This window comes from Panicum virgatum, chromosome 6K (assembly GCF_016808335.1).
Source record: "Panicum virgatum strain AP13 chromosome 6K, P.virgatum_v5, whole genome shotgun sequence".
NCBI classification, from domain to species: Eukaryota; Viridiplantae; Streptophyta; class Magnoliopsida; order Poales; family Poaceae; genus Panicum; species Panicum virgatum.
In genome coordinates, this window is record NC_053141.1 from 14,775,841 (window position 1) to 14,798,140 (window position 22,300).

Here is a 22,300-nt window from a genome sequence, read left to right on the forward strand (position 1 = left end):
CTATAACGCCTCTTTATCTTCGTCACGCCTTTGTAGCTGTGCCCAGAATCCGAGCCAATGAGTTCCCCGATATAGTACCTGTAAATAGTGGCGGAGCCAGCCGTGAGACCTAGGAGGGGCCGGGCAAGCTACTAAGTGCCTAGATTTTTTTTCTCTGAACATCACCGTCGCCAGCCATGAAAATGTTCAAAACTAACCAATGCAGCAAAGTGTGCAAAATAAAAAAGGAGAGAGTTAAACCATGGTTTTTATAGATATTTAGGCTGTAATTGAGCTTCACAATCGACAGGGATTAACTAGCCTAGCAGAAACACATTCCATGGATCTTAATTTGGACTGTATTTCTTCCCCAAGATGATGCATTGTTGCCTGTGATTGTGTCTGCAGCCTACGACCTGAATGCTTTGCACAGAGGAAGGGGGGGGGGGCGTGGCCCATGTTGGCCTACATGTAGCTCCGCCTATGCCTGTAAATAAGTTTTAGTTGGAGATTTGTCAAAAACCACATCGTTCCTACTAAGCCAAATGGCACAATACAAAGCAGATGCTCCTACTAACAGTTATCTTTTTAATTTGGTTCCAACCCCTCTAAGCCAATTACCAAACAGATGAGTAATGCTACGAGGCTCCACACAAATATGTACCAAGCTTTTAGTTGTGACATGTTTCTTCGAGTTCAGAAAGGGCAAATATTTGTTCCCAATTCCCAAACAGACAAGAAATGAAAACGGGTGAGGTGCAGCGAACCGCATGCATGCAGTTGCTCTCAATCCGACTGTGATGATAGCACATTAAGGTTTGCAAGTGAACTCCCTTGCAAAAAGAAAGGGTTTGCAAGTGAACTATTATTATTCGTAGTCATTCACAGAATCTCAGAGCATGGACGCTGTGCAAGATTAGCTGATGAAGTGGGGTCTGTTACGACGTTCTCCTTCTGATTGTATTTACTTAGGTTCTGTTTGGATTTCAAATGCCAATAGATAGAGTGCTAAATTTTAAAACTAGTGTATACAAACAGGAGTGCTAATAGAGTAGGCTAAAGTTAGCTAAAATTCAAAAACTTTAGCAAAAATACGAGTGCTAATATGTGCTAAAGTTTAGCACTCAACTTTAGCACCTCCCAACAGACCCTTAAGCTTATATTCAGTGGATCAGACTGTAAAATTAGATCAATGGAGCAGCTCATCGACCCCAATCCTGTTCTGCTCTAGTGTCATCTTGTTGGGACGATCCGTATACTTATTGTGAGAATTTTGCCACAATCTTTTTGAGTGATAACTTACATATAACTCGGTTGATAGAAATAAAGATGAACAGACTAGACAAGTACATCATGAGGTGTGGTATGGTTAGAAATCTGGAAACAGATATCAGAAGATGCACATCAGCAGCCTGTAATCGGACCGACCAGGCAACCAAGAGAGTAGAACCAAAAACACACGGATCAGAGTGACATTGCTCGGCGTTGTGGCCGCTGCCTGATAAGCTACCCGCTATCTTATTGGCGGTGCGTGTGATGGCGCCCCTTGTGGTAGTTTTTTTTTATCAACCTACAAAACTACAAAAGCATTCTCCTATACTCCTACGAAGGCAAATATATTGTTTTTTTTTTCAGTGGAGGCAGTGTGTTTAGTTGGTGAAAAAAAATATTTCGTTGTTATTTGACAAATAATATTTAATTATGGACTAATTAGGCTTAAAAGATTCATCTCGTGCTAATCAGTTAGACTATGTAATTAGTTATTTTTTTCAACTGCATTTAATACTCCATACATATGTCTGAAGATTCGTGACGGATACTGTGCAAACTTTTTTTTAAAAACTAAACAGGGCCAGCCAGGTGCATTTCGTTACTGGACTGCCAGGTGAACTTTATTAGTAAGTGTGGGCCTTATCCTTAATTAATACTGCTGCATAACGAAGGAAGAGCCCAAACACTGCCCAAGTAAATTTGCACGCAGCAGGCCCAATCAGGCCCAGCATCTCTTCTCTTCCATTTCCTGTCGCCTCCGTCGTCTCGTCCGTCGGATGCAGGATCCGCAGCCGTAGCCGTCCGATCCAGCCACGCGCCGAAACCCTAGCCGGAGCAAAACCCTCGGCCTCCCATAAGTAGCCTCCTCCTGCCGCCCCGCCGCCACTTTCTCCCCTCCCCTCCCCTCCCACCCCCCGGCGGCGGCCTCCCCCTCCTCCATCCCAGGCGCACGCAGGTCAGCGAGGTAAGCACGCGCGTCCCGCCCGCCCCCCTCTCTCGAGCCCCCCCGCTCGCGCTGGATCTGAGGCCGGTGGCTCCCCGCGCAGATGTCGGCGGCGGAGGCGAAGGCGGCGCCGGTGCCGGAGTCGGTGCTGCGGAAGAGCAAGCGCGAGGAGAAGTGGGCGGCGGACAAGAAGGAGAAGGCGCTCGCCGACAGGAAGAAGGCGCTCGAGAGCCGCAAGATCATCTTCGCCCGCGCCAAGCAGTACGCGCAGGAGTACGACGCCCAGGTCTGTGACCCCAGCGGTTCCCCGTCTCCATCTGCCTGGATGTTTATGTACCTTGGTTTTTAGGATAGCTGTCTAGCGTCTGCCCGCGATCTTGTGTAAAAGCCGTTTGCACATCTAGGACTGTGCTCGTTGGAGTTTCTTGTGCGCATAACAGCTATTACATGTTCGTAGATTTTCTTTAATTTTTATGAGTTGGCGATTGTCTATTTGTGCTAGCTAGGACCTCACTAGTTTGAATGGTAAATGCTTCTTCGTCCTACATGTAATTCAGGGTAGTACGATTAAATGCTGATTCTTGATCGGTTCAGTTTTAGCATTGGGATAAGATAGCTGTTTGTTGCAATGGTTCTTGTGCTCATAATGGATTGATAACTGAAAACATGCTACTTTAGGTATATTACGTGTCTTTCTGCGTGGATTTTGGTACATAGGTAATCTGTTCTAATTGAATTTGTGCTTTGTGCAGGAGAAGGAGCTTGTGCAGCTCAAGCGTGAGGCCCGGTTGAAGGGCGGGTTCTATGTCAGCCCTGAGGCCAAGCTTCTGTTTGTTGTCCGCATCCGTGGGTAGGGCACTGTCTCGTTCTGCTTGCTGATTCTTTTTGGCATGCTGAAATGTTAATTGGTGTCAAATTTGTTGTGCAGTATCAACGCCATGCACCCCAAGACCCGCAAGATCTTGCAGCTTCTGCGTCTGAGGCAGATCTTCAATGGTGTTTTCCTCAAGGTTAACAAGGCCACCATTAACATGCTGCGCAGGGTCGAGCCATATGTTGCATATGGGTAAGCTTGCATTTGTTTAGCTATCATGTGTACATTTTGAATAAAATCCCACTTAGGAATGTGCTTAAGGCTGATGAAGCCCAATTATGTTGCTACCCTCACATACCAGAATTAATTCAGGGTCTTCTGCTAGATTGTCTGTGACTGCTGCACCCTGTTCGGCTAGGCGCTAGGCGGAATCTAGGCGGTGACCCACAGCCTAGAGCCTAGTCGGGAGTAAGCGGAGCCTAGGCGCTCCTAGGCGCTTCCCTAGGCGTTTTAAATCCATTCATATTTTACAGTAAAAGTGTATAAGAAAAAGAAAAACAGGACACATGTAGGCCAATAGTTGTATAGAAAGGCCCATAAACAGCCCAAGCCCATATCCTAACCTCATCCCCTCTCCTCATCCCCTGCTCACGCGCTCCAGCCGCCCGCCTCTCCTCCACCCGCTGCTCCCGCGCCGCCCGCCTCAACTCGCCCCCTGCTTCCGCGCCGCCCGACGCCCGCCACTCCTCGCCCTGCTCCCGTGTCGCCCGCCGCCCGCCTCTCCTCGCCCCCTGCTCACGCGCCGTCCGCCGCACGCCGCCATCTCTTTCTCTAGCCCGCCTGCTGCCGCCTGCTCCTCCCTCGCCGGTGACCCAGCCCGCCTAGGGTTCCGCCTACCCCCATAGGCGAGGCGGGGACCCTCCGCCTCGCGCTTAAGCGCGCCTAGGCGCCGCCTGGGCGCCGCCTAGCGGAACAGGGCTGCTGCATTGTATATGTGATGTATTATAAATTCTGGTTTGCTATAATTTCTATTGATTTTATCATTTCACACATTGTGTATTGGTTTCATAAGTATGCCTGTAGAAATGTTTTAGGTTTATTAAATAAATTCTGGAGGAAAAGTTTAAATATTTGTCATATCTTATTGTTGTGCTTATTTATTCAGTTGTTTCTAGATTCAAAGAATGGAACATATCATAGGTCAATTCTGTTTCTGTCTGTAACCTGCATATTTATGTGATCAACCCAATTGGACTCACATCTAATCCCAATTTGGTGTTCTTAATTTCTGAAGGCGGACATAATGCTTGAGTCCTATTATTGTGATGTTCTGAAGTCTGAAACATCTATTCTTTCTTCAGATACCCGAACCTGAAGAGTGTTAGGGAATTGATCTACAAGAGAGGTTATGGGAAGCTGAACAAGCAGAGGATTCCTCTGAGCAACAACAGTGTCATTGAGGAGGTTTGCCATCTACAACTATTGTGCTAATTCTGATTACAACACATTTCAATTTGAGTCTAGTTGCTGTCTACTTGCTGTTCATTAGGGCCTTGGGAAGCACAACATCATCTGCATTGAGGATCTTGTCCATGAGATCATGACTGTTGGCCCACACTTCAAGGAGGCCAACAACTTCCTCTGGCCATTCAAGCTGAAGGCACCGCTTGGTGGCCTGAAGAAGAAGAGGAACCACTATGTTGAGGGTGGTGATGCCGGGAACCGCGAGAACTACATCAACGAGCTCATCAAGAGGATGAACTAGGTTCTTGTATCCTGTGAGAATGATTTCAATGTCTGAGAAGTTATACTCTAGGGAGTTGATGCTGGATCGCGATGGATGTGCAATTTTGGCATTCCAAACAGAATGTAGACTTGTTCTTTCAGTTAAGACTTCCAATAGGATTTTGCTGTTCCAATCAGAATGTAGACTTGTACCAGTTTATGTTTCTGTTCTCTTTGTTGAGATGGTTGTGCATGCTGTCTTTTCTTCATGTTTCTTAGCTCAGCCCGTTGCAGTTTGTCGTACAGATCTGGCACATGTTTCGTTCACTGGGTGGTCGCAAATGTTGTTTTGCGTTGGACTGAGTTGTGACTAATTTTGGTACACCATCAATAATTTGACAGTCAAGAGTCCATTTTTTGGTACACGTCGTTTTTCGACTTGCTGAATTGCTTGCAACAAAGAAGTCAAAATATTCGGCAATTTCATCTCTGTATTTACTCTACGCCCCTATAATTCAGAATAATATCGCACTGGTTCCTGCTGTAGTGTATCAAATAAGATGGTGTTTGGGAGAGTCCTGCTCCACAAAATTTGGGTCCACCCCATGAAAAAAATACTCAAATACCTCAGCCAGCTCCATTCCACTCCACTAAGGGCCTGTTTGGCATGGCTCTAACTCTGCCTGGAGCAGCTCCACTCCAAAACTCCAGCTGGAGCTAGCTCTGGGTGGAGTTGGAGCTTGCTGGTTGGTGTGTTTGGCATGGAGGGTGCCCTCAGCTCCAGAAAAGAGGGTTGTGAAGGTGGATTGTCGTTTTTGCCCCTGGTTTGAGATTGTACCAATAATGAGATAAATTCTTAATAGCTACAATGTCCATACTATAACACCAATACGCTACAGAAGTCTACCAAATATTCCATAAATAATATAAATATATAGATCCAATGTCCACACTTAAATATTTCTTAATGACAGGTTCATAATAATAAAAACTATTACACTAGTTCCATGCAAGTGCAATAGATGTAGCCATACTATCACGGAATACGTCCATAGTCACAAAGCTTGGTTCATCTGTTGAGTCATCAGAGGCATGCGGGGACACAGCATATTTGTTGTATCTTTCTGGGATAGTAGGCACAAAGTTAGGATCTCGATCGAAATTAGCAAAATCCTCATCATCACTTGCATGCTCACGTATGAAATTATGAAGAACCATGGTAGCAGCGACAATCTTCTTCTGTGTTAGCATTGAGAAGCTAGGCATCTTATATAGCAGTTGCCATTTCATCTTCAATAGTCCAAATGAGCGCTCAATAACATTACGAACAGATGAATGTATCCGGTTGAACTTTTCTTTTGGAGAATTTGGTTCAATACCTCGATGCCACTCAGGTAAGTGATACCTCTCACCCTTGTATGGACAAAGGTAACCCGGACGATTAGGATAGCCCGCATCGACAACATAATATTTTCCTGCATATAGGTACACCGTCATAAGAATTGGATATAACAATACAAGCATCCATATGATTTTAGAAAGAATATACCTTGAGGAGGATGTGGGAAGACCTCTGCATCAGCTTCCAATGCATGATACAAGACGCTCGTGTCATGCAAAGCACCCGGTTGACCCGCAGCCACATAAGTGAATCGCATATCAAAATCACAAACTGCAAGCACATTTTGAGTCGCAATTCCTGTCATACCAATATACCTCACTTGTTCTTCAGGTGAAAGACTGACACGGATATGAGTTCCATCAAGTGCACCTATGCAATCCTTGAAGTGTGGATATGCTCTTTTATCATTTCGAATCCGCTTGTGCACTTTGCGAAAGTTAGGATCTGTTGGTCTCAAGACATGTTCAGCCATTGCAACTACACATTCTAGAACTTCATGAAATTTTCTACTAATAGTTTCACCGGAGTGTTTGAAATGTTCAGCCATTGCAACTACACATTCTCTTCTTCTTGATTTTCAGCAAGAAATGCATCATCTTGTGTCCCAAAAATCCCTGCCTCCTCTTGTGTTTCACCATCAATTGGAGGTGCTGCGCCATTACCTCCATGAGGAGACCAATGGTCAATACCAATATTAGTGATGCCCACAAAACACCTTGCCAATTCTTCTTCATTTGGAAGGGGTTGCTTCCTGAACTTTCCACATCCAGGAATATCCTGAAATTGCCAAAGACAACCACATATTAGTTCAAAGAAGAACAAAATCAGGTAAAAACAGTAGCAAAATAATAGGAAAACTGAAAACAAAACACACTTACAGCTCTAGCTTTCTTCCACCATTCATCATCCATATCAAATGTCCTCTTTACAGGATCCCAACCGGTTCCAGTTTCCCTCATCTGGAGTTTCTTCCATGCCCTGAAATCTTCTTTTAACTTGTCCCACTTGTTTTTCAGTTGACCCTTGCTGATCTCAAGCCCTGTCCTATCTTTGAACCCTTTCTCAACCTCAGCATAACCAAGTGCATTCAGGTAAGTGCTTGGTCGATTTCCTTTCTCAACTTGTTCGGCAAACAATTTACACACAATCCGGGTGTTCTCAGCGTTCCAATCAATTTCCGGCATCTATACCACCTCACAAATTAAGTTTTAGAAGGCATTACAGTGCTGCACAACCACATCCTAACAACAATAGTAGCATCTCACAGAACCGCAAAGACATTAAACCAATTTTTAAAGTGTATAGAGCCTCAAATTAAACTAATTTTACTACTGCATTACCACATCCTAACAAATGCAAGGAGAGAAAGAGAAAGCATGGTTGGACCTTGTCTGGTTCCTTGCTTCGCTTGACAGGTGCAGCGGCGTGGGGGGCTTCAGTTCCTGCACCAAGGGGGGGGACGACCTCAGGATCTGCAAGAGCCGGCATGGGATGAAATGAAGGAGGAGAAACAGAGGGCGCCATGGGCACCATCACTGCCGAATCTAGGGTCGAGCCCCCGAGCAACTCACCTGCAGATGGGTGGGGGGTGTGGCTCCAGCGCCCGGATCTGGCAGGAGGAAGGCGGAGTTGAAGGAGGACGGCGGCTTCGGCCTGCAGGCGGCGGTCCTCCCCGAGCTAGCAGGCGGCGGCGGCGTTGCAGGTGGCGACGACCCTAAGCGAGCAGCCGGCGGCGAGGTAGCCCAGCAGGCGGCGGCGGCGGCCTGGGAGAGGCGGAGGCGGCCGGCAGGGTCGGCGGGCAGCCACGGGCGGCGGGAGGTGGCCGAGAGCAGGCGGCGGCGGCGGCTAGGGTAGCGAGCGCGTGGGGGTCGCGAGGGGTGCTGGGATAAGGTTGCATTGGTGTGGGGGCGGGGGAGAATAGAAGAAAAATAATGATTCGGGGTTTGGGGTGTGTAATCGATGGCAAACGTGGGTAATTTTGGCCGAACTCCAAGTTGATGTCCATACGAGATGGTTTTGGAGTTGGAAAAGAGGTGCTCCATCGGCTCCATGAAACATGACCTACGAGCTCCACCCGCTCCAGGAGTTGGTCAGCTCTAGAGCTGGGGTGTTTGGCTCCCCTTTGCAAGCTCCAGCATGGAGCTGAGCTCTGGAGCCTTGCCAAACACCCCCCCTAAATATTGGCTCTACTCCACCATTTTTTGGGAGCTCCTCAAGAGGTGATCCAAAAAAAACTGGAGCGGGTGGAGTTGTAAATTATTACCCATCTGGCACTGTTTACACAGTTCCCATACCGGTTCGCACCCGAAAAAAAAGAAAAGTCTACAGCCTTCCTCTCCCACGCCGCTCCTTTCCCACCGAGAACTCGCCGCAGCCGAACTCCGGGCCCCCGCCGCCGCCGAGCTCCAGCCTCCCTGCCGCCGACCGGTCCTCCGCGAGATTCTATCTCCGCCTCCACGAGATCCCATCCTGCCAGCCCCTGCCCCCTTGCGCCACCATGGTGCTGCCATGGCCGCCGTCCGCTGGCCGCCATGGAGCCTCCGTTGGCCCAGCTAAGCCCCAAAATCGAATCCCCACACTCACACGTGCTCCCCCAGCGTTTCTTTTTTTTTTTGATAAAAGTATGCTAAACGCATATGAACCTGTATTATACCATGCCAAAGACGTACACAAGACTGTACAAATATAGGTACAAACCATACGTATACAGAGTGGATGACTGTGCACACCATTTTGCACAAAGAACCCTATGAGAAAAGCAAAATACATAGAAGATGCAGAGGGCATTTGTGCAGTACACCGCCGTCTTCAACCTCCTAACTCCTCTATGGATGACGGGGAAGCCTTCATCGAGGAAGAAGGAAGCCATCGAAGATGCCCAAGCCCAAGGGAGCCCCATCGCAGCAAGGCTTTTAAACGAGCCGCAAAAGAAAGGTCCAGTGAAAGTTCATCGGCCGGGGACGCACCCCGAACTCCCCTGAGCGTGAATCTGTGCAAGTCGCCGCCGGCGAACAACAAGGGAGAAGCACAGATCCACCCACCACGCAGCCACAACCCCAACAGCCATCACCCTGCAGCGCTTCACAGATGCTTGGAACATACCTCGCCAAAACATCAGGAAGCCGACTCCTACCTCAGAGTCTCCAAGAACCGGAAGAATCCTCACAACGGCGAGGTACCCAGCTCCATCGGACCCCGCCCTCACTGGCCCCTCGCCGACGCCGGAGAAAACGCCGCCGAGACGATGAAGGAGCCGGAGGGACTTATTCCACCGACGCGCCGCCGCCGTCACCGCCTCGCCGGCGCCGCAAGGGAACCTAAACCTAGATGACCTAGGACCTATTCTACACCGCCGGGCAAGGATCCACGGATCCCCAACGCATCCGAGGCCTATACGGCCGCCGGAGGCTGAGGGGACCGGCGGTCCCGCCGGCGGGAGCACGGGATCGCCCCCTTTCGCCGCTCTCAACTGTAGCGCTCGGGAGAGTTCGAGAGAGGACTCGGGGATGTGTCAACTAGTGCTCCCCCAGCGTTTCAATTGCATGCCAAATCGGCCCTTGGGAAAACCCCCAAATTGGCTTCTCTCTTTAACCAACTCCGGCCGCGAGGAGTCCTCGAGCTAGCCCCTATACGTAGCTCGCGGCCGGCGGCGGCCGCGCGCGTCACGGAGGTCGCCCCGCGCTTGGTGCTGGTTCAGCAAGAGGGAGGGGTGGTGCAGGGGCCTCCTTCCTGGCAGCTTCTTCTCTGGGGCGGTGAAGGGGCCTCCTTCCGCTCCCCTCTGTCAGTCCAAAACCAGGAGAGTTGGCCCAACCGGGCACACACCCGGGGGAAATCCTGCTACACCCCAAAAGCTAGCCCAAGAGGTGAGAGACCCCCCACTTTTATGTTGGTTCAACTCTCCCCCACAACCAACGTGGGACTAATCCCAACAATCTCCCCCGTCACATATTAGTGCCCCTTAGCACTGACCGGGCCCACACCACAGTCCACCAGAGACCGGCTCCACACACGAGCACATATGGGCCTCACACCCGCGGTTCACCACTGACCGGCTCGACACACGAGCACACACGGGCCTCACACCCACGGGTCCACTGGGCTTCGGGGCCTACACCACCCGAGTGTGCACGGGAACATGAGATTGCGGACCCAGCTTTGATACCAATTGTCAGCCCAAAACCAGGAGAGTTGGCCCAACCGGGCACACACCCGGGGGAAATCCTGCTACACCCCAAAAGCTAGCCCAAGAGGTGAGAGACTCCCCCCACTTTTATGTTGGTTCAACTCTCCCCCCACAACCAATGTGGGACTAATCCCAACACCCTCGCTGGCGGCTAGATGGCCGAGCAAGGCGCTGCGGCGGGAGGCCGTGGGGCAGAGCGAGCCACGTACGCCTGCGCCGGTCCCGGCGCTGGCGACGGAGGCTGTAGCCGCGACGTCATTTCTGGCGAAGATGTGTTTTGGGGGAGCAGGTTGCAGCACGCACACAGGAAGAGAACGAGGTCTCGGTGTCTATGACAATTTGGACCCACAAGAATTGCTAGAGTGGAGTGCAGCCAAACATGATGGGAAAAAAATGTTAGAGTAGAGCTGAAAGGTGGAGTGGAGTTTGTGGAGTGGAATTGGTTTTTCGGGAGTGGAGCTCTTTAATCGAAACTTAATCAACTTTTTTTAGATTAAGGAAAAGTTCCGGCCTTGAACATTCAGGATAAATGTTACGGCATAGGTCTTACAAAACCAGTATTTAAGCCGTCAACACACACTTAACAGCGGCAAGAGCGCCAACACTAAACGAGGCTGCCATAAGGTTCATTTTTTGCACCAGATAAGACCGACACAAGGAAAGAAAAGGAATGGAAAACTAAAGCACACTAGGAACTTCAATCCTGCTCCTGAAGTTCCAGCCGTGCTTGCTGTAAAACGCCATGATAGGGCTCTCAAAACTGCAGGCCCTCTTTTTTAATGACAGCTTCTCTTCCTCTTTAGACAGTTGTGACCAACACCTCGCCCAATATGTCCCTCTCAAAATTACCTACAAATAAGATCTAGGAATGGTCTTTTGGAATACCACAGCATTTCTACTCAACCAAACCAACATAGTTCCAACGCCCCCACAAGAATCTATTTTTGAATCTTTCTGGAAAAAATTTCAAGCCAAGAACCGAACAAAGATGACATACTTGTGGGTGGTTGAATATCAAACACGACCAAACCACATTCCAAACGAACCTAGCCACATGACAATCAAAAAAATAAATGCTGTATAGTCTCATTAGAGCTACAAAAGCAACATTTAGTGTCACCCTTCCAATTTCGCTTTGCAAGATTGTCTTTTGTTAGAATGACCCCCTTTTTTAAATACCACAAATAGTTCATGTAAAACATGCTGGATACATCCTATGATGTGAGATATCCTGGCCATGATTGTGCAAGAGGAGTCTTGATCGTAGTTGGAAAAGTATTTGTGAACTTCCTTCTTCAATTGGTATGCTACCATTTTTACAATTTCTAAACGTGAGGAAGACGCAGATCACAAGCCTTCCTAGCGAGATCACTTCACTTGAGACGCTGCAGATCTTTAGTGCTAGTAGAATGTAGAAAAATAAAAGATTCTTGTCACTACAGAAACAAACAATGCTCATATAATTCATAAGGTGCAACTATGCCTAAAGGTATCAATAGCATAGAAGAGTTAGAGGTTCTTTATGTTAAGGGCAGCACTCACTCAAAGATCAAAGATTTGGGGAAGTTATCTCGACTGAAGTACCTGGGATTGACTGGTCTTACCAAGAAAAACAGAAAAAAAAGTCTCTCATACCTGCAAAAGCTTTACCCTTCTTTGATTTATTAGGAGCATGTTGGAAGAATGGCCCACTCTGCTTCCTTCCCATTGACAGGATCGATCCAGTTCCCACACCTCGGGACCATAAAACTGGATGGTCACGTTGTAACAATGTCAGAATGGATTTCTCATTCATTGACACTGTCCGTGTAAAACTTTACAGGACTAATCCCCAGCAGAATAATATAAGGCCCCTGGAGGAATACACAGCCTGATCTCTCTTGTTATGTCAAAGAGAAGTTGGTTTTTTATTCTGGAACATTTGCAAGGCTCTAGTGGCTGGATCTTATATGATTACCCACGCATCTTGCAGGTTGTGAAATTTCGGGATAAAGCAGTACGCCGAGTTCAAGATGTAATAATTAATTAAGTCCTGCAAATTGAGTTTATTCAGAAAAGATAACCCAAAGAGACTGGAATCTATATATCTTATATAAGTGCAATCCACTAAAAATCATTAATAGCTATTTCTCTCACTTGTGGTGAAGCCACATCATCATTTTATTTCAACCATTGGATCTGAGTGAAAGCTCATATCTTGGCCTTCCACAACCCACTAAGATTTCTTACTTTTTTACTTGGTTTTATATTGCCATATGAACAATTTTTATGACAGAATTAGCAACAAAATGTTAAAAAAAATAATGTAAGTGCTAACATCCCTCATTTATTTTTGTCACATCCATTCCTAACATCCTATTATACTACAGTAATACAGATCACGATGGTGGAGAATCCATAACCAATTCAAAATATCTACATTGGTCCAATGAAACATAGGTACTAATAAAACTTCTAAACATCCTATATTCTTTCCGATTATCAACATTTCACACAATTGCGTTGCTCACACTTAATTTTTTTAAAAGAATTTGCAGAAACTTCACTTATCCAAGAGAGTCAATACAAAGTCCAATCTCTTGCTTCACAAAATGATGCGGATATTTCCATTTCCTCCCGAAATAAAATTTACGCATCCTTATCATAACTATTATGGTTCCTCTTTTTATAAGTTTATGCAACTAGAACTTCTTATATGTATATCGACTTCTGTATTTAAGCATTTCTTATATACAAACATGTCATATATCTACAATGCTAAAATTGGCTGCAACTTCATAACTCTATCTTTTCAACACACTTAACTTCAACATTTTTGCCTTGAAATCCCGCAGCAACGCGCGGAGTATTCAACTACTGTTCAGTTTGATAGTGGTGTCACAGCAGTGGTGGACTGAAAAGGGAACATTATCACTTCCTACTGGACTGAAAAGCATGCAAGTGATGAGACCTGAGACGAATGCTTGGAGTGGGATCAAGATATTCTGAAAATTAATAGTTTACCAGACGACGGAAAAATGAAGTCATCAAGTGAATTAATTTGCAACAAATCCACTGCAGTTTTTGGGTCCAGTAATTTTAACATGCCACATTGTTATAACACTTTAATACTGTTATAGTATATTAGGGATATCTCTGTATTAGGTAGATTAGAATTGTATCTGTATCCAATCATATCTGTAGGAGAGGCTCCTTGCTCTCCAAGTCATGTACCCATAAATGTTCAGCCCTAAGGCTCAAGCTAATACAATCATCCGTTACACCAATTCTATTATTCTACATGGTATCACGAGATTAGAATTTGGGATCCTAGGCTAAACCTTCCGCCGCCGCCACCCGCGCCCCTACCTTCCTCGCATCGCCGATTGTCCTCCACGGCACGCCTCTTGCGCGCCCCCTCGACGGCCACCTAGCGCGCCTCCGGGGATGTCGCCCATGACCTCCGCCGGGGGCAGCACCCTCCCTATCCATGCGGTCAATCGAATCGATCCGCCGCCGTTGTAGAAGGTCGTCCAGCAGCAATAGATCGTGGAGAACTCACCCGGTGTCGTCGTTGTTGACGCAAAAATTTACACACTGGAATCCGAGGGCAAGTGTTCGCCAAGCTCCGGAAAGTCAACCAAGCGGTGCCAGTCAATTTGACCTACAATTGACACGGGATAGACAAAAGTTAAATTCGAGAGCGTATCGACTATGATTCCGAATATCTCTCACACCATCGTATCGGCAGACTCTACTGATAGACCAAGCGGTGCCAGTCAATTTGACCTACAATTGACACGGGATAGACAAAAGTTAAATTCGAGAGCGTATCGACTATGATTCCGAATATCTCTCGCACCATCGTATCGGCAGACTCTACTGATAGTGAAAACAACAAAAGGATATTAAATATAAATGCAGAATAAACGAGCGTGTCGGCAGATTCAGCCAATGCGGAAAAAGACAGGATCAGCTTAGAACAGCCGATTGCACGTGTGTAACAAAATCTAAGCTACGAATGTGTAACTCAGATGATGTCGCTCGAAACAGATCTAAACCAACCTTTGTGATAACAAGATATTGTTGCGAATTCTATATCCGATCTAATATGTTTCTAAGTAGATAAGTGTGATAATGGCAAAAAAATATAGCAAAAACCTACAAATCAAGCCGATATCAATAAATTGTGAATAAATCTAGATGAGAAAACAGCGATACGCCCGAGATCAAAGCCTAGATGAACTTGATAACTTTTGAATAGATTTGAATGAAGCTACAGTGATACGCCCGGTAGCTGAAGCTCAAACTTACTCAGTAAAACGAAAACTCGCCAGCAAATCAAGTCGCTCGAATGTGAGACGTCCTTAATCGACTTGAAAGAACTCGCCGAAAAGAAAATAGCGAAGTCGCCGACAGAAAAGTAAATTGCAAGGAAATTATAAAGAGTTGTTGTATTGGATGTGTATCAACTTTTTCAGGTCCCGTACAACTTATATATATAGCCTACGCTAACAAGTCCTAGCCGATTACGGCAAACACATTACTTGATAAAAAAGAAAATACTTTCTAAAATAAACTATACTAAAAATTACAACCGAATCATCAGAATCCCCGTAAAGTTCGGACTCTTCCTTCCCTTTCTGACTCGTCGTCAACTCCCATCGGCCGATTACCAAACCGCACGGATTAGCATCTTTATGGCATATTCTTCTAGCCCATCTGCCACAACTCCATCGGCCGCCCCTGACCCTGTTCATGTTTTGATTTCTTTCAAATCGACAACCTTTCCTTCACAGCATCACCTTCCTTGCCACGTGTCAAAAAATGGTGTCAACAGTCGTACGCTGGCCCCTCTCTTGCTGTTCCTCCCCTGGCAGGATACACTGCTGGCTGTCTAGCTCCACCGCACCTGCTTCCTCCGGTGAATCTGCGCCAGCCTCTTCTGGTCGCTCGTGGACCATCGCGCCGGCCTCTGCCCCCGACCATCGGCGCAGCTCCGCCCACTGGGCCTTGGCCCGTCGGTGGCCGTGGCAGTGGCTGGCCACGCCTTCCTGTCTACCGCTTCCTCCCCTGGCGGGATCCACCAATGGGCTCCAATCTACTGGTCTTCCCCGCCGCCTAGCGCCAGGATGACCCGGCTGAGCCGCCGCCGCCTAGCGCTAGGATGCCCCGTCCCGCCTTCCACACCGCCAGCAGCCGCCCGACCCCCCCCCCCCCCTCTGGCACTTCCTTTTTCTCTCACACCATGGCTGGCAGATGCCTGTTGACCGTGGTGGGCGACAAGCAGAAAAGAGATAAGGGGGTTGGGGGTCTCTGTTTTGTGCACCTGGAGATTCTACACGAGAAGCTATTGCTGGTTTATTTTTGGTTATTTTCTCTGATTTTTTACTCGATCACTGATCGAGATTGAATCGCCCACAGCCTGTCGACCTCGCGCCTCTACTTCGACGTCGGCATCGACTTCACTGGCTTCTTCCTCGACTACAACTGTGTGGCATGGCAAGATGGACGACGCCCTAGGGACACCCGTCTACACCGCCCACCTCGCCGCTTTGTCCGCGCATTGTCCTCCGCCGGCTCGTCGTCGTCTCCATCGATCGGGACACCTCCGCCAGCTTCGCCCATCGTCATCTCGCCTCGCGCATACTTGTCCTGATCAACCGACGTGCGTGATCCACCTGGTTCCCGTGACATCCATCCTCGTACGGCGCGCCTCTTCCCCGAGTATGGAGGGCTGCCACTGCTTCGCCTCTTCGAGAAGTTGCAGCGCCACCCATGGTCTCCTTCGCCGTTGCATCGTCACCGCCGCCGACCACGTCCACGACCTCGTCGTTGACTACATGTCACTTGCGTCCTGTGCATGGCCTTCGTCAAGCTGCTCGAGTTCTTTGCCGACTTCTACAACCACCGCTGCCGCGACCACTACGCCAAAGTAGCTAGCCTTTGGGATAGTGCTCGGCTAGCACGACCTCGTCGCCACCACCATCGTCTCTACTTCTGCTACTATGTCTACTCCGACACCCGCGAGCTAATTTGGCTTCTTCTCCCTTGCCGTTCTGCACCGCAATTGTCGTCGAGACCTAAAAGGACATTAAGATGTCTAGAGGGGGGGTGAATAGGCAATCTGCAACTCAAAGACACTTAAAAACTGTCAGATGCAGACTCAGCCCGGATACTCCGGGTATAAGCCCGGATACTCCGGGTTTTGTTGTCCGGAGTATCCGGAGCTATAATCAGAGTCTCCGGGTATGAACAAACTGAAAAGAAACTGCAGGAATCTATGTATGAAAAGTAGATCGAGCTAAAGTACGAGTACCAGGGGTTGCTTAAGGTTGATATCCAACAAACAAAACTCAGTAGAAACTCGTGAGTGAGTAGATCGAGCTCAAACCCTAGAAAAGAAGTCTCACAAGCAAATAGCAATGAAATCAAGTAAATTAACACGAAGAAGACAAGGATTTGTTTCCCGAAGTTCACACCCGAAGGTGCTACATCTCCGTTGAGGAAGGATTCGAGAGACGGTGCTTAAGAACCCCTATGCTCCTCTCCCAAGGGCGAGATCACCTCTCAAGCCCAAGGTCACTTACTATGGATTACTCGGCGAGGAATGGAGCTTATAAACTTCTTGTGCAGATCACAACCTTGATTGAGCAGTCACAAGCACGCCTAGCCATCTAGGAGCACAAGGCTCCAAGAGTAACAAACTTGAATCCGCGGGTTTGACCAAAACCAAGTGCTTAAGAGGTGGGAATGAGGCTCACTAGCACAAATCCTTGCTCTTGCTTGCTTCTCACTCAAATCCCTCAAAGGAATCACTCAAGAATGAAGAGAGGGGAGTGAGAGAGCTCTCTTTTGGCTTTAGGAGGAGTTCAGCTCGAAAGAATGACAAGAGAGAGTGAACTGAAGGAGGGGAGGGAGTATTTATACCCCTTGACCCAAAAATAGCCGTTGGGCGAACAGTTACCCGGAGACTCTGGGCAACCCTAATTTTTCAACCCGAGAACAGCACCCGGACACTCCGGGCAAAGGGGTCCGGAGTATCCGGCCCTATACCCGGAGTATCCGGGTTAGGCTGGATGAAGGCTCATGTTTTGCTCTTTTGAGTGTATTTTGTGGCTCATAGGTGTTTGTCTAGGTTCTCTTGAGCACAAGATTTTAATCGAAACCCTTGAATCAAGTCCCTCTGGATAGTACGGCATCCATATACTCAAATTTCAAATATAAAATATAATATCATGAGTACACTTAAACACCGCCTTTTCATTTCCTTTTTGGGGGGCCATACGTCATCATTTGATTCACCTATACATATTCATCACCTGCACACATGCTCAATTACACAATTAAATATACATGTGTTTTGTCATTATTCACCAAAACCTACTTAGGGGCCTAGATCACTTTCAATCTCCCCCTTTTTGGTGATTGATGACAACCTACATGTAGCTCATTTGATTAACATAAAACAATACACATCTAGCATATAAGAGCTCCCCCTTAATGTATGCCATGAACTTTGAATTTCAATTTTGACTTAACATGTCAACAATTGTCATATATCAAGAGAACCACAAAAACTCTTATATGTTTAACAGTGGGGTGAACAGGTGCGTGCAAAAACATGAGTGATGCATATGACATGTTATCCACTCAATAAAAAGTGTGTCTGCCAGCGAGACCCGGAGACTCCGGTCAGGGAATCCGGAGAATCCAGCCTGTAGCCCGGAGTATCTGGCCCTTCTGAACCAGAACACAGAAAAACAGTCACCAAGTCAGAGAAAGAATTCTCACACTAGTACAAACTCCTTAGAACAGAGACAAATACGACAGCTAAGCACAGAGTAGCACACATTACAAATGTTCTCACTCCACATAGTCCTTACAAAGATCAAAGAGTTCGAAACGAAATGGAAACATAAGTTCGATACAAGTCGATACAAGCCCAAATGAGTACATAAATGACACCTTCACTCCCCCTTTGTCATCAAGTGCCAAAAAGGGAATGAAAAGGAGCATGAAGTCCATCTACTCATCATCTTCATCTTGGGCGACGTCCTCGGAGGTGTCCTCATCTTCAGCTGAATCGGGGTGCTCGCGGTAGTCGAGGGGCGCGTCTTCCTCGGTCTCCTCTTCCTCGTCAAAGATCTCTTGGCCACTTGGAGGAGCACGGTGAGAGGAAATAGAAGCACGGCGACGAGGAGAACGGGCTTGGCGACGAGCACGAGGAAGTGGAGCATGAGCAGCAGAACAAGCAGCCTCATCGGCGGCATCCCACTCAGCAAATGGATCATCGAAGGCCGGGTGCTCGTGGTGCGAATCCAAAGGAAGCCCCATGTGACCCCGAATCTCATTGATCGACCTTGCGTTCTCATGAACATCTTGTGCAATGTTCCTGCACATTCCGAACAAGCTGTGGAGGGCCCTCTTCACAAAAGAGTCATGGTGACGGTAACGAGACGATGAAGAGGCACCCAAAGAAGATGGAGCAGGATCATATCTTGGGTTTCTTATTGCACCGGCATGAGATGGAGGAAGAGGTGGTGCATCACCAGAGCGGGCACGCAGGTGAAGAGGTTCATGCTTGATCGTCTTTGGAAATGTGACCTTTGTCACCCTCTCAATCATGTACATGATATATGGTGCAGCAGGAAGTGACTTCTTGGCCTCAATCATAGTCCTTCTTAGCTCATTCCAAATGAAGTCCATGATGCAAAAAGGTTTTCCACTGGGCAAAGCACGAGCTAGAAGGTTTACTGCATAGTATCTAAGTGCCACGGAATCACCATCCTTTGCATCAATGATGGCTCTAAAGAATTGATTCATTGCATAGTATACCGGTAGGAGATAGTTTGCCTTTTCTTCCTGAGCGCAAATAGGATTGAAGAACAATGTAGGTACTTGATATGGCTTGAGTTGTTCCTCAATATGAATAGGATCTCTTTTCTCATCCTTAGTGCCAAGTCTAAGTATCCTAGAGAAGGTCATATAATCTACTCCATATTTGACTCCCTCGGTGGTCCAATAAAAAGCAATCTCCTTTTCATCATAGTACAAGGAAGAGTGAAATTGACCTAGGATCTCCTCATTCCAATCATAGCGAAAGCCCATGATGTCATAAAGACCCATCTCCTTACACTTATCCATAGCCTCATTAAAGAATGGATCCTTCATATCTTCATAATATTTCCAATCCACGTACTTGCATGGGACAATGGGAGTATGAGACTTGCGCATCACCACTGAGGAATAGAAGTCTTCATGGAGTTTACACCAAAAACGCCTCTCAAGACCTTCACTCTTGTCATATTTGTAGACTTTCTCCTCGCGTGCCTCCCTAAGTGCCACATCTTGCTTGTAGTAATTTCTTTCCATCTCAACCGCAAAGCCAGGAACAATTCTAGGTCGATGAAGCCTTGGAATGCTTGGATAGTTGCGCTGCTCAGAAGAGTATTCAACTTGCAAGCGAGGAGAGGTTTTAGGACAAATGTCATGAGCAATACCATTGCTTGTTGGAGTCGGACGGGATGGAGGAGCCGTGGGTTAGCTTTGCATAATGTAAGGAGATTTCCTTGGCTCCTTTCTTGAACTGCTGCCTGCAGGTTCCTTGCCTGCGCGATGTCATGGATGCAGCTCCCTTGTAGGGTTTGGATGGGGATTCTTCCTTTGAGCGCGAGGATCATGACGCCGCTTTTGCCTTCTTTGTTCCGCATCCTCCAAAGACTCACTAGCACGTGGCCTCACCATGCCTAAAGAATAGATAAGTAAGATCAAGACCAAGCTGGATAGGATTTGGAGGAAGAGGATGTGCGTGTGGTGATCCAGTCCGGAGACTCCGAGTATATCCCCAGAAACTCCGGTCCAGAGGGTCTGGAGTATCCGGGTGTATATCTGGAGTATCCGGACTTGAGCACCTAAAACCCTATGTTACAAAAATCTAAGGATTTTGCCATGGGATTTGCGTGAAACTTGAGCCAAAGGTTCCTACACATGCTAGGAAGAGATGCCCCAAAGATCTTTCAAAGAAACCTACGGCATTGGGAGATCGGGCGATCCGAAGTTCAAAATACCTTTGAGACCGTTGAGAGCGCGGGAACTTCAAATCCAAAGCCTCCCTGGAGTTTCAAGAGGGGAGGAGAGCCTTCCTTCTAGGATTGACGAGTTCTTGATGGTTGGAAGGTTGAAATCGCCACTAGGGCGTGAGATGAGGTGAGGGGAAGAGAGGAGGCGGCGACGGCGGTGAAAAAGACTTGAGGACGGTTTGACCCCGACCCCCTCGTAGTATATATAGGAAAAATTAATTATCCGGAGTATCCGGCCTTTGGGCCGGAGAATCCGGACCGTCTGGAGACTCCGGGTCTCAGGCCGGAGACTCCGGCTCCCCCTCAAACTGAGCAGAAAAAGGCTCAAAAAAACTTGATCTAGATGGATTTGGTATAGATAGATTTTGAAGATCTAAAGGTGTGAGAGAAATTACTCGACTCAAGATTAGCCAACAATCAATCAAGGAGAACAATGATCTCAAGTGAGTAAAGTGAAGAACCAAACTTTTCATAAAACAAAAGTCACACATTCTTGAAAGTTTTCAAGATCTTTTCATTTTGAGAACCACTTAATCTATAATCACTCAAGTGTATGCAGTAATTCAAGTTAGGTTACGAGAATCCAAGATGTTTAGTTCATTTCTCAAAGCACAAAACCTTGACTCATCTAGAAGCATAGTAAAGATATCGGCAAGTTGCCCGTCGGTGCTTACATGTTGTAAAGCAATATCTCCCTTAGCCTCATGATCCCTTAAGAAGTGATGACGAATATCTATGTGCTTTGTTCAGGAGTGTTGTACCGAGTTGTTTGCTAACTTGATTGCACTCTCATTGTCACAAAATAGAGGAATTGCGTCAAAATGACAACCAAAGTCACTCAATGTTTGTCTCATCCACAAGAGTTGTGCACAACACGCACCGGCGGCGACATACTCGGCCTCCGCCGTGGACAAGGCAACTGAATTTTGCTTCTTAGAGCTCCAAGCTACTAAGGACCGGCCAAGGAATTGACAAGTCCCCGTAGTGCTCTTTCGATCCACTTTGCAACCGGCATAATCCGAATCGGAATAGCCAAGTAAGTCGAAAGATGAGCCCTTGGGATACCATAAACCAAGGTTAGGAGTGAAGATCAAATATCTTAGGATTCTCTTAACCACCATCAAATGACATTCTTTCGGATTAGCTTGAAATCTTGCACACATGCACACAGTAAGCATAATATCGGGCCTAGATGCACAAAGGTAAAGAAGGGATCCAATCATGGAGCGATATACCTTTTGATCCATGGCCTTGCTGTCTTCATTGAGATCGAGATGCCCATTGGTTGGCATGGGAGTTTTGATGGGCTTGGCATTTTCCATGTCAAACTTCTTGAGCATATCCTTGATGTAGTTGGTTTGACTAATGAAAGTGCCATCCTTGAGTTGCTTGATTTGAAATCCGAGGAAAAAGGTCAACTCACCCATCATAGACATCTCAAATCTCTTTGTCATAATCCTACTAAAGTCATCGCACCAAGTTTTGTTAGTAGAGCTAAATATAATGTCATCGACATATATTTGGCACACAAAGATTTCTCTATCAACTTTGCGAGTGAAAAGAGTAGGATCGGCTTTGCCTATTTCAAAGCCTTTCCTTAAGAGAAAGTCCTTAAGACATTCATACCATGCTCTAGGGCTGCTTGAGCCCATAGAGCTCCTTATGGAGCAAATAGACATGGTTTGGGAATTTGGGATCTTCAAAACCCGGTGGTTGCTCAACATATACTAACTCGGAGATTGGTCCATTAAGGAAAGCACTCTTCACGTCCATTTGATATAGCTTGAAATCATGGTGAGTAGCAAATGCAAGCAAGGTACGAATTGACTCAAGCCTAGCTACGGGAGCATAAGTCTCACCAAAATCCAAACCTTTGATTTGTGTGTAGCCTTGAACAACCAACCTAGCTTTGTTTCTTGTT

The 22,300-nt window shown here is 47.0% G+C and overlaps 2 protein-coding genes across 2 annotated transcripts; one reads left to right on the forward strand and one right to left on the reverse strand.

The window, feature by feature from the left end:
• The first annotated feature begins 2,077 nt into the window (after positions 1-2,077).
• Positions 2,078-5,033, forward strand: LOC120711848 (60S ribosomal protein L7-3-like). The gene is made up of 6 exons (XM_039997508.1): positions 2,078-2,215; positions 2,298-2,480; positions 2,947-3,044; positions 3,123-3,260; positions 4,370-4,472; positions 4,558-5,033. Exons 2-6 carry the CDS (start codon positions 2,298-2,300, stop codon positions 4,771-4,773), a joined length of 738 nt encoding a protein of 245 aa, XP_039853442.1. The 5' UTR covers positions 2,078-2,215; the 3' UTR covers positions 4,774-5,033.
• A 1,654-nt stretch (positions 5,034-6,687) lies between these two features.
• On the reverse strand, positions 6,688-7,758 carry LOC120713285 (L10-interacting MYB domain-containing protein-like). Its single transcript, XM_039999275.1, has 3 exons — positions 7,522-7,758; positions 7,014-7,319; positions 6,688-6,912 (listed from the first exon to the last, which is right to left on the reverse strand). The coding sequence occupies exons 1-3, from the start codon at positions 7,666-7,668 to the stop codon at positions 6,688-6,690; spliced, it is 678 nt and encodes a 225-aa protein (XP_039855209.1). The 5' UTR covers positions 7,669-7,758.
• Between the last annotated feature and the right edge of the window lie 14,542 nt (positions 7,759-22,300).

Coding starts and splice junctions, on each gene's coding strand:
- LOC120711848 (XM_039997508.1), top strand. CDS start 2,298: ATGTCGGCGGCGGAGGCGAAGGCGGCGCCGGTGCCGGAGTCGGTGCTG. Junction 2,481..2,946: donor CGCAGGAGTACGACGCCCAG/GTCTGTGACCCC, acceptor TGCTTTGTGCAG/GAGAAGGAGCTTGTGCAGCT. Junction 3,045..3,122: donor TTTGTTGTCCGCATCCGTGG/GTAGGGCACTGT, acceptor TTTGTTGTGCAG/TATCAACGCCATGCACCCCA.
- LOC120713285 (XM_039999275.1), bottom strand. CDS start 7,668: ATGGTGCCCATGGCGCCCTCTGTTTCTCCTCCTTCATTTCATCCCATG. Junction 7,320..7,521: donor GAAGCAAGGAACCAGACAAG/GTCCAACCATGC, acceptor GAGGTGGTATAG/ATGCCGGAAATTGATTGGAA. Junction 6,913..7,013: donor GGTGGAAGAAAGCTAGAGCT/GTAAGTGTGTTT, acceptor TGGCAATTTCAG/GATATTCCTGGATGTGGAAA.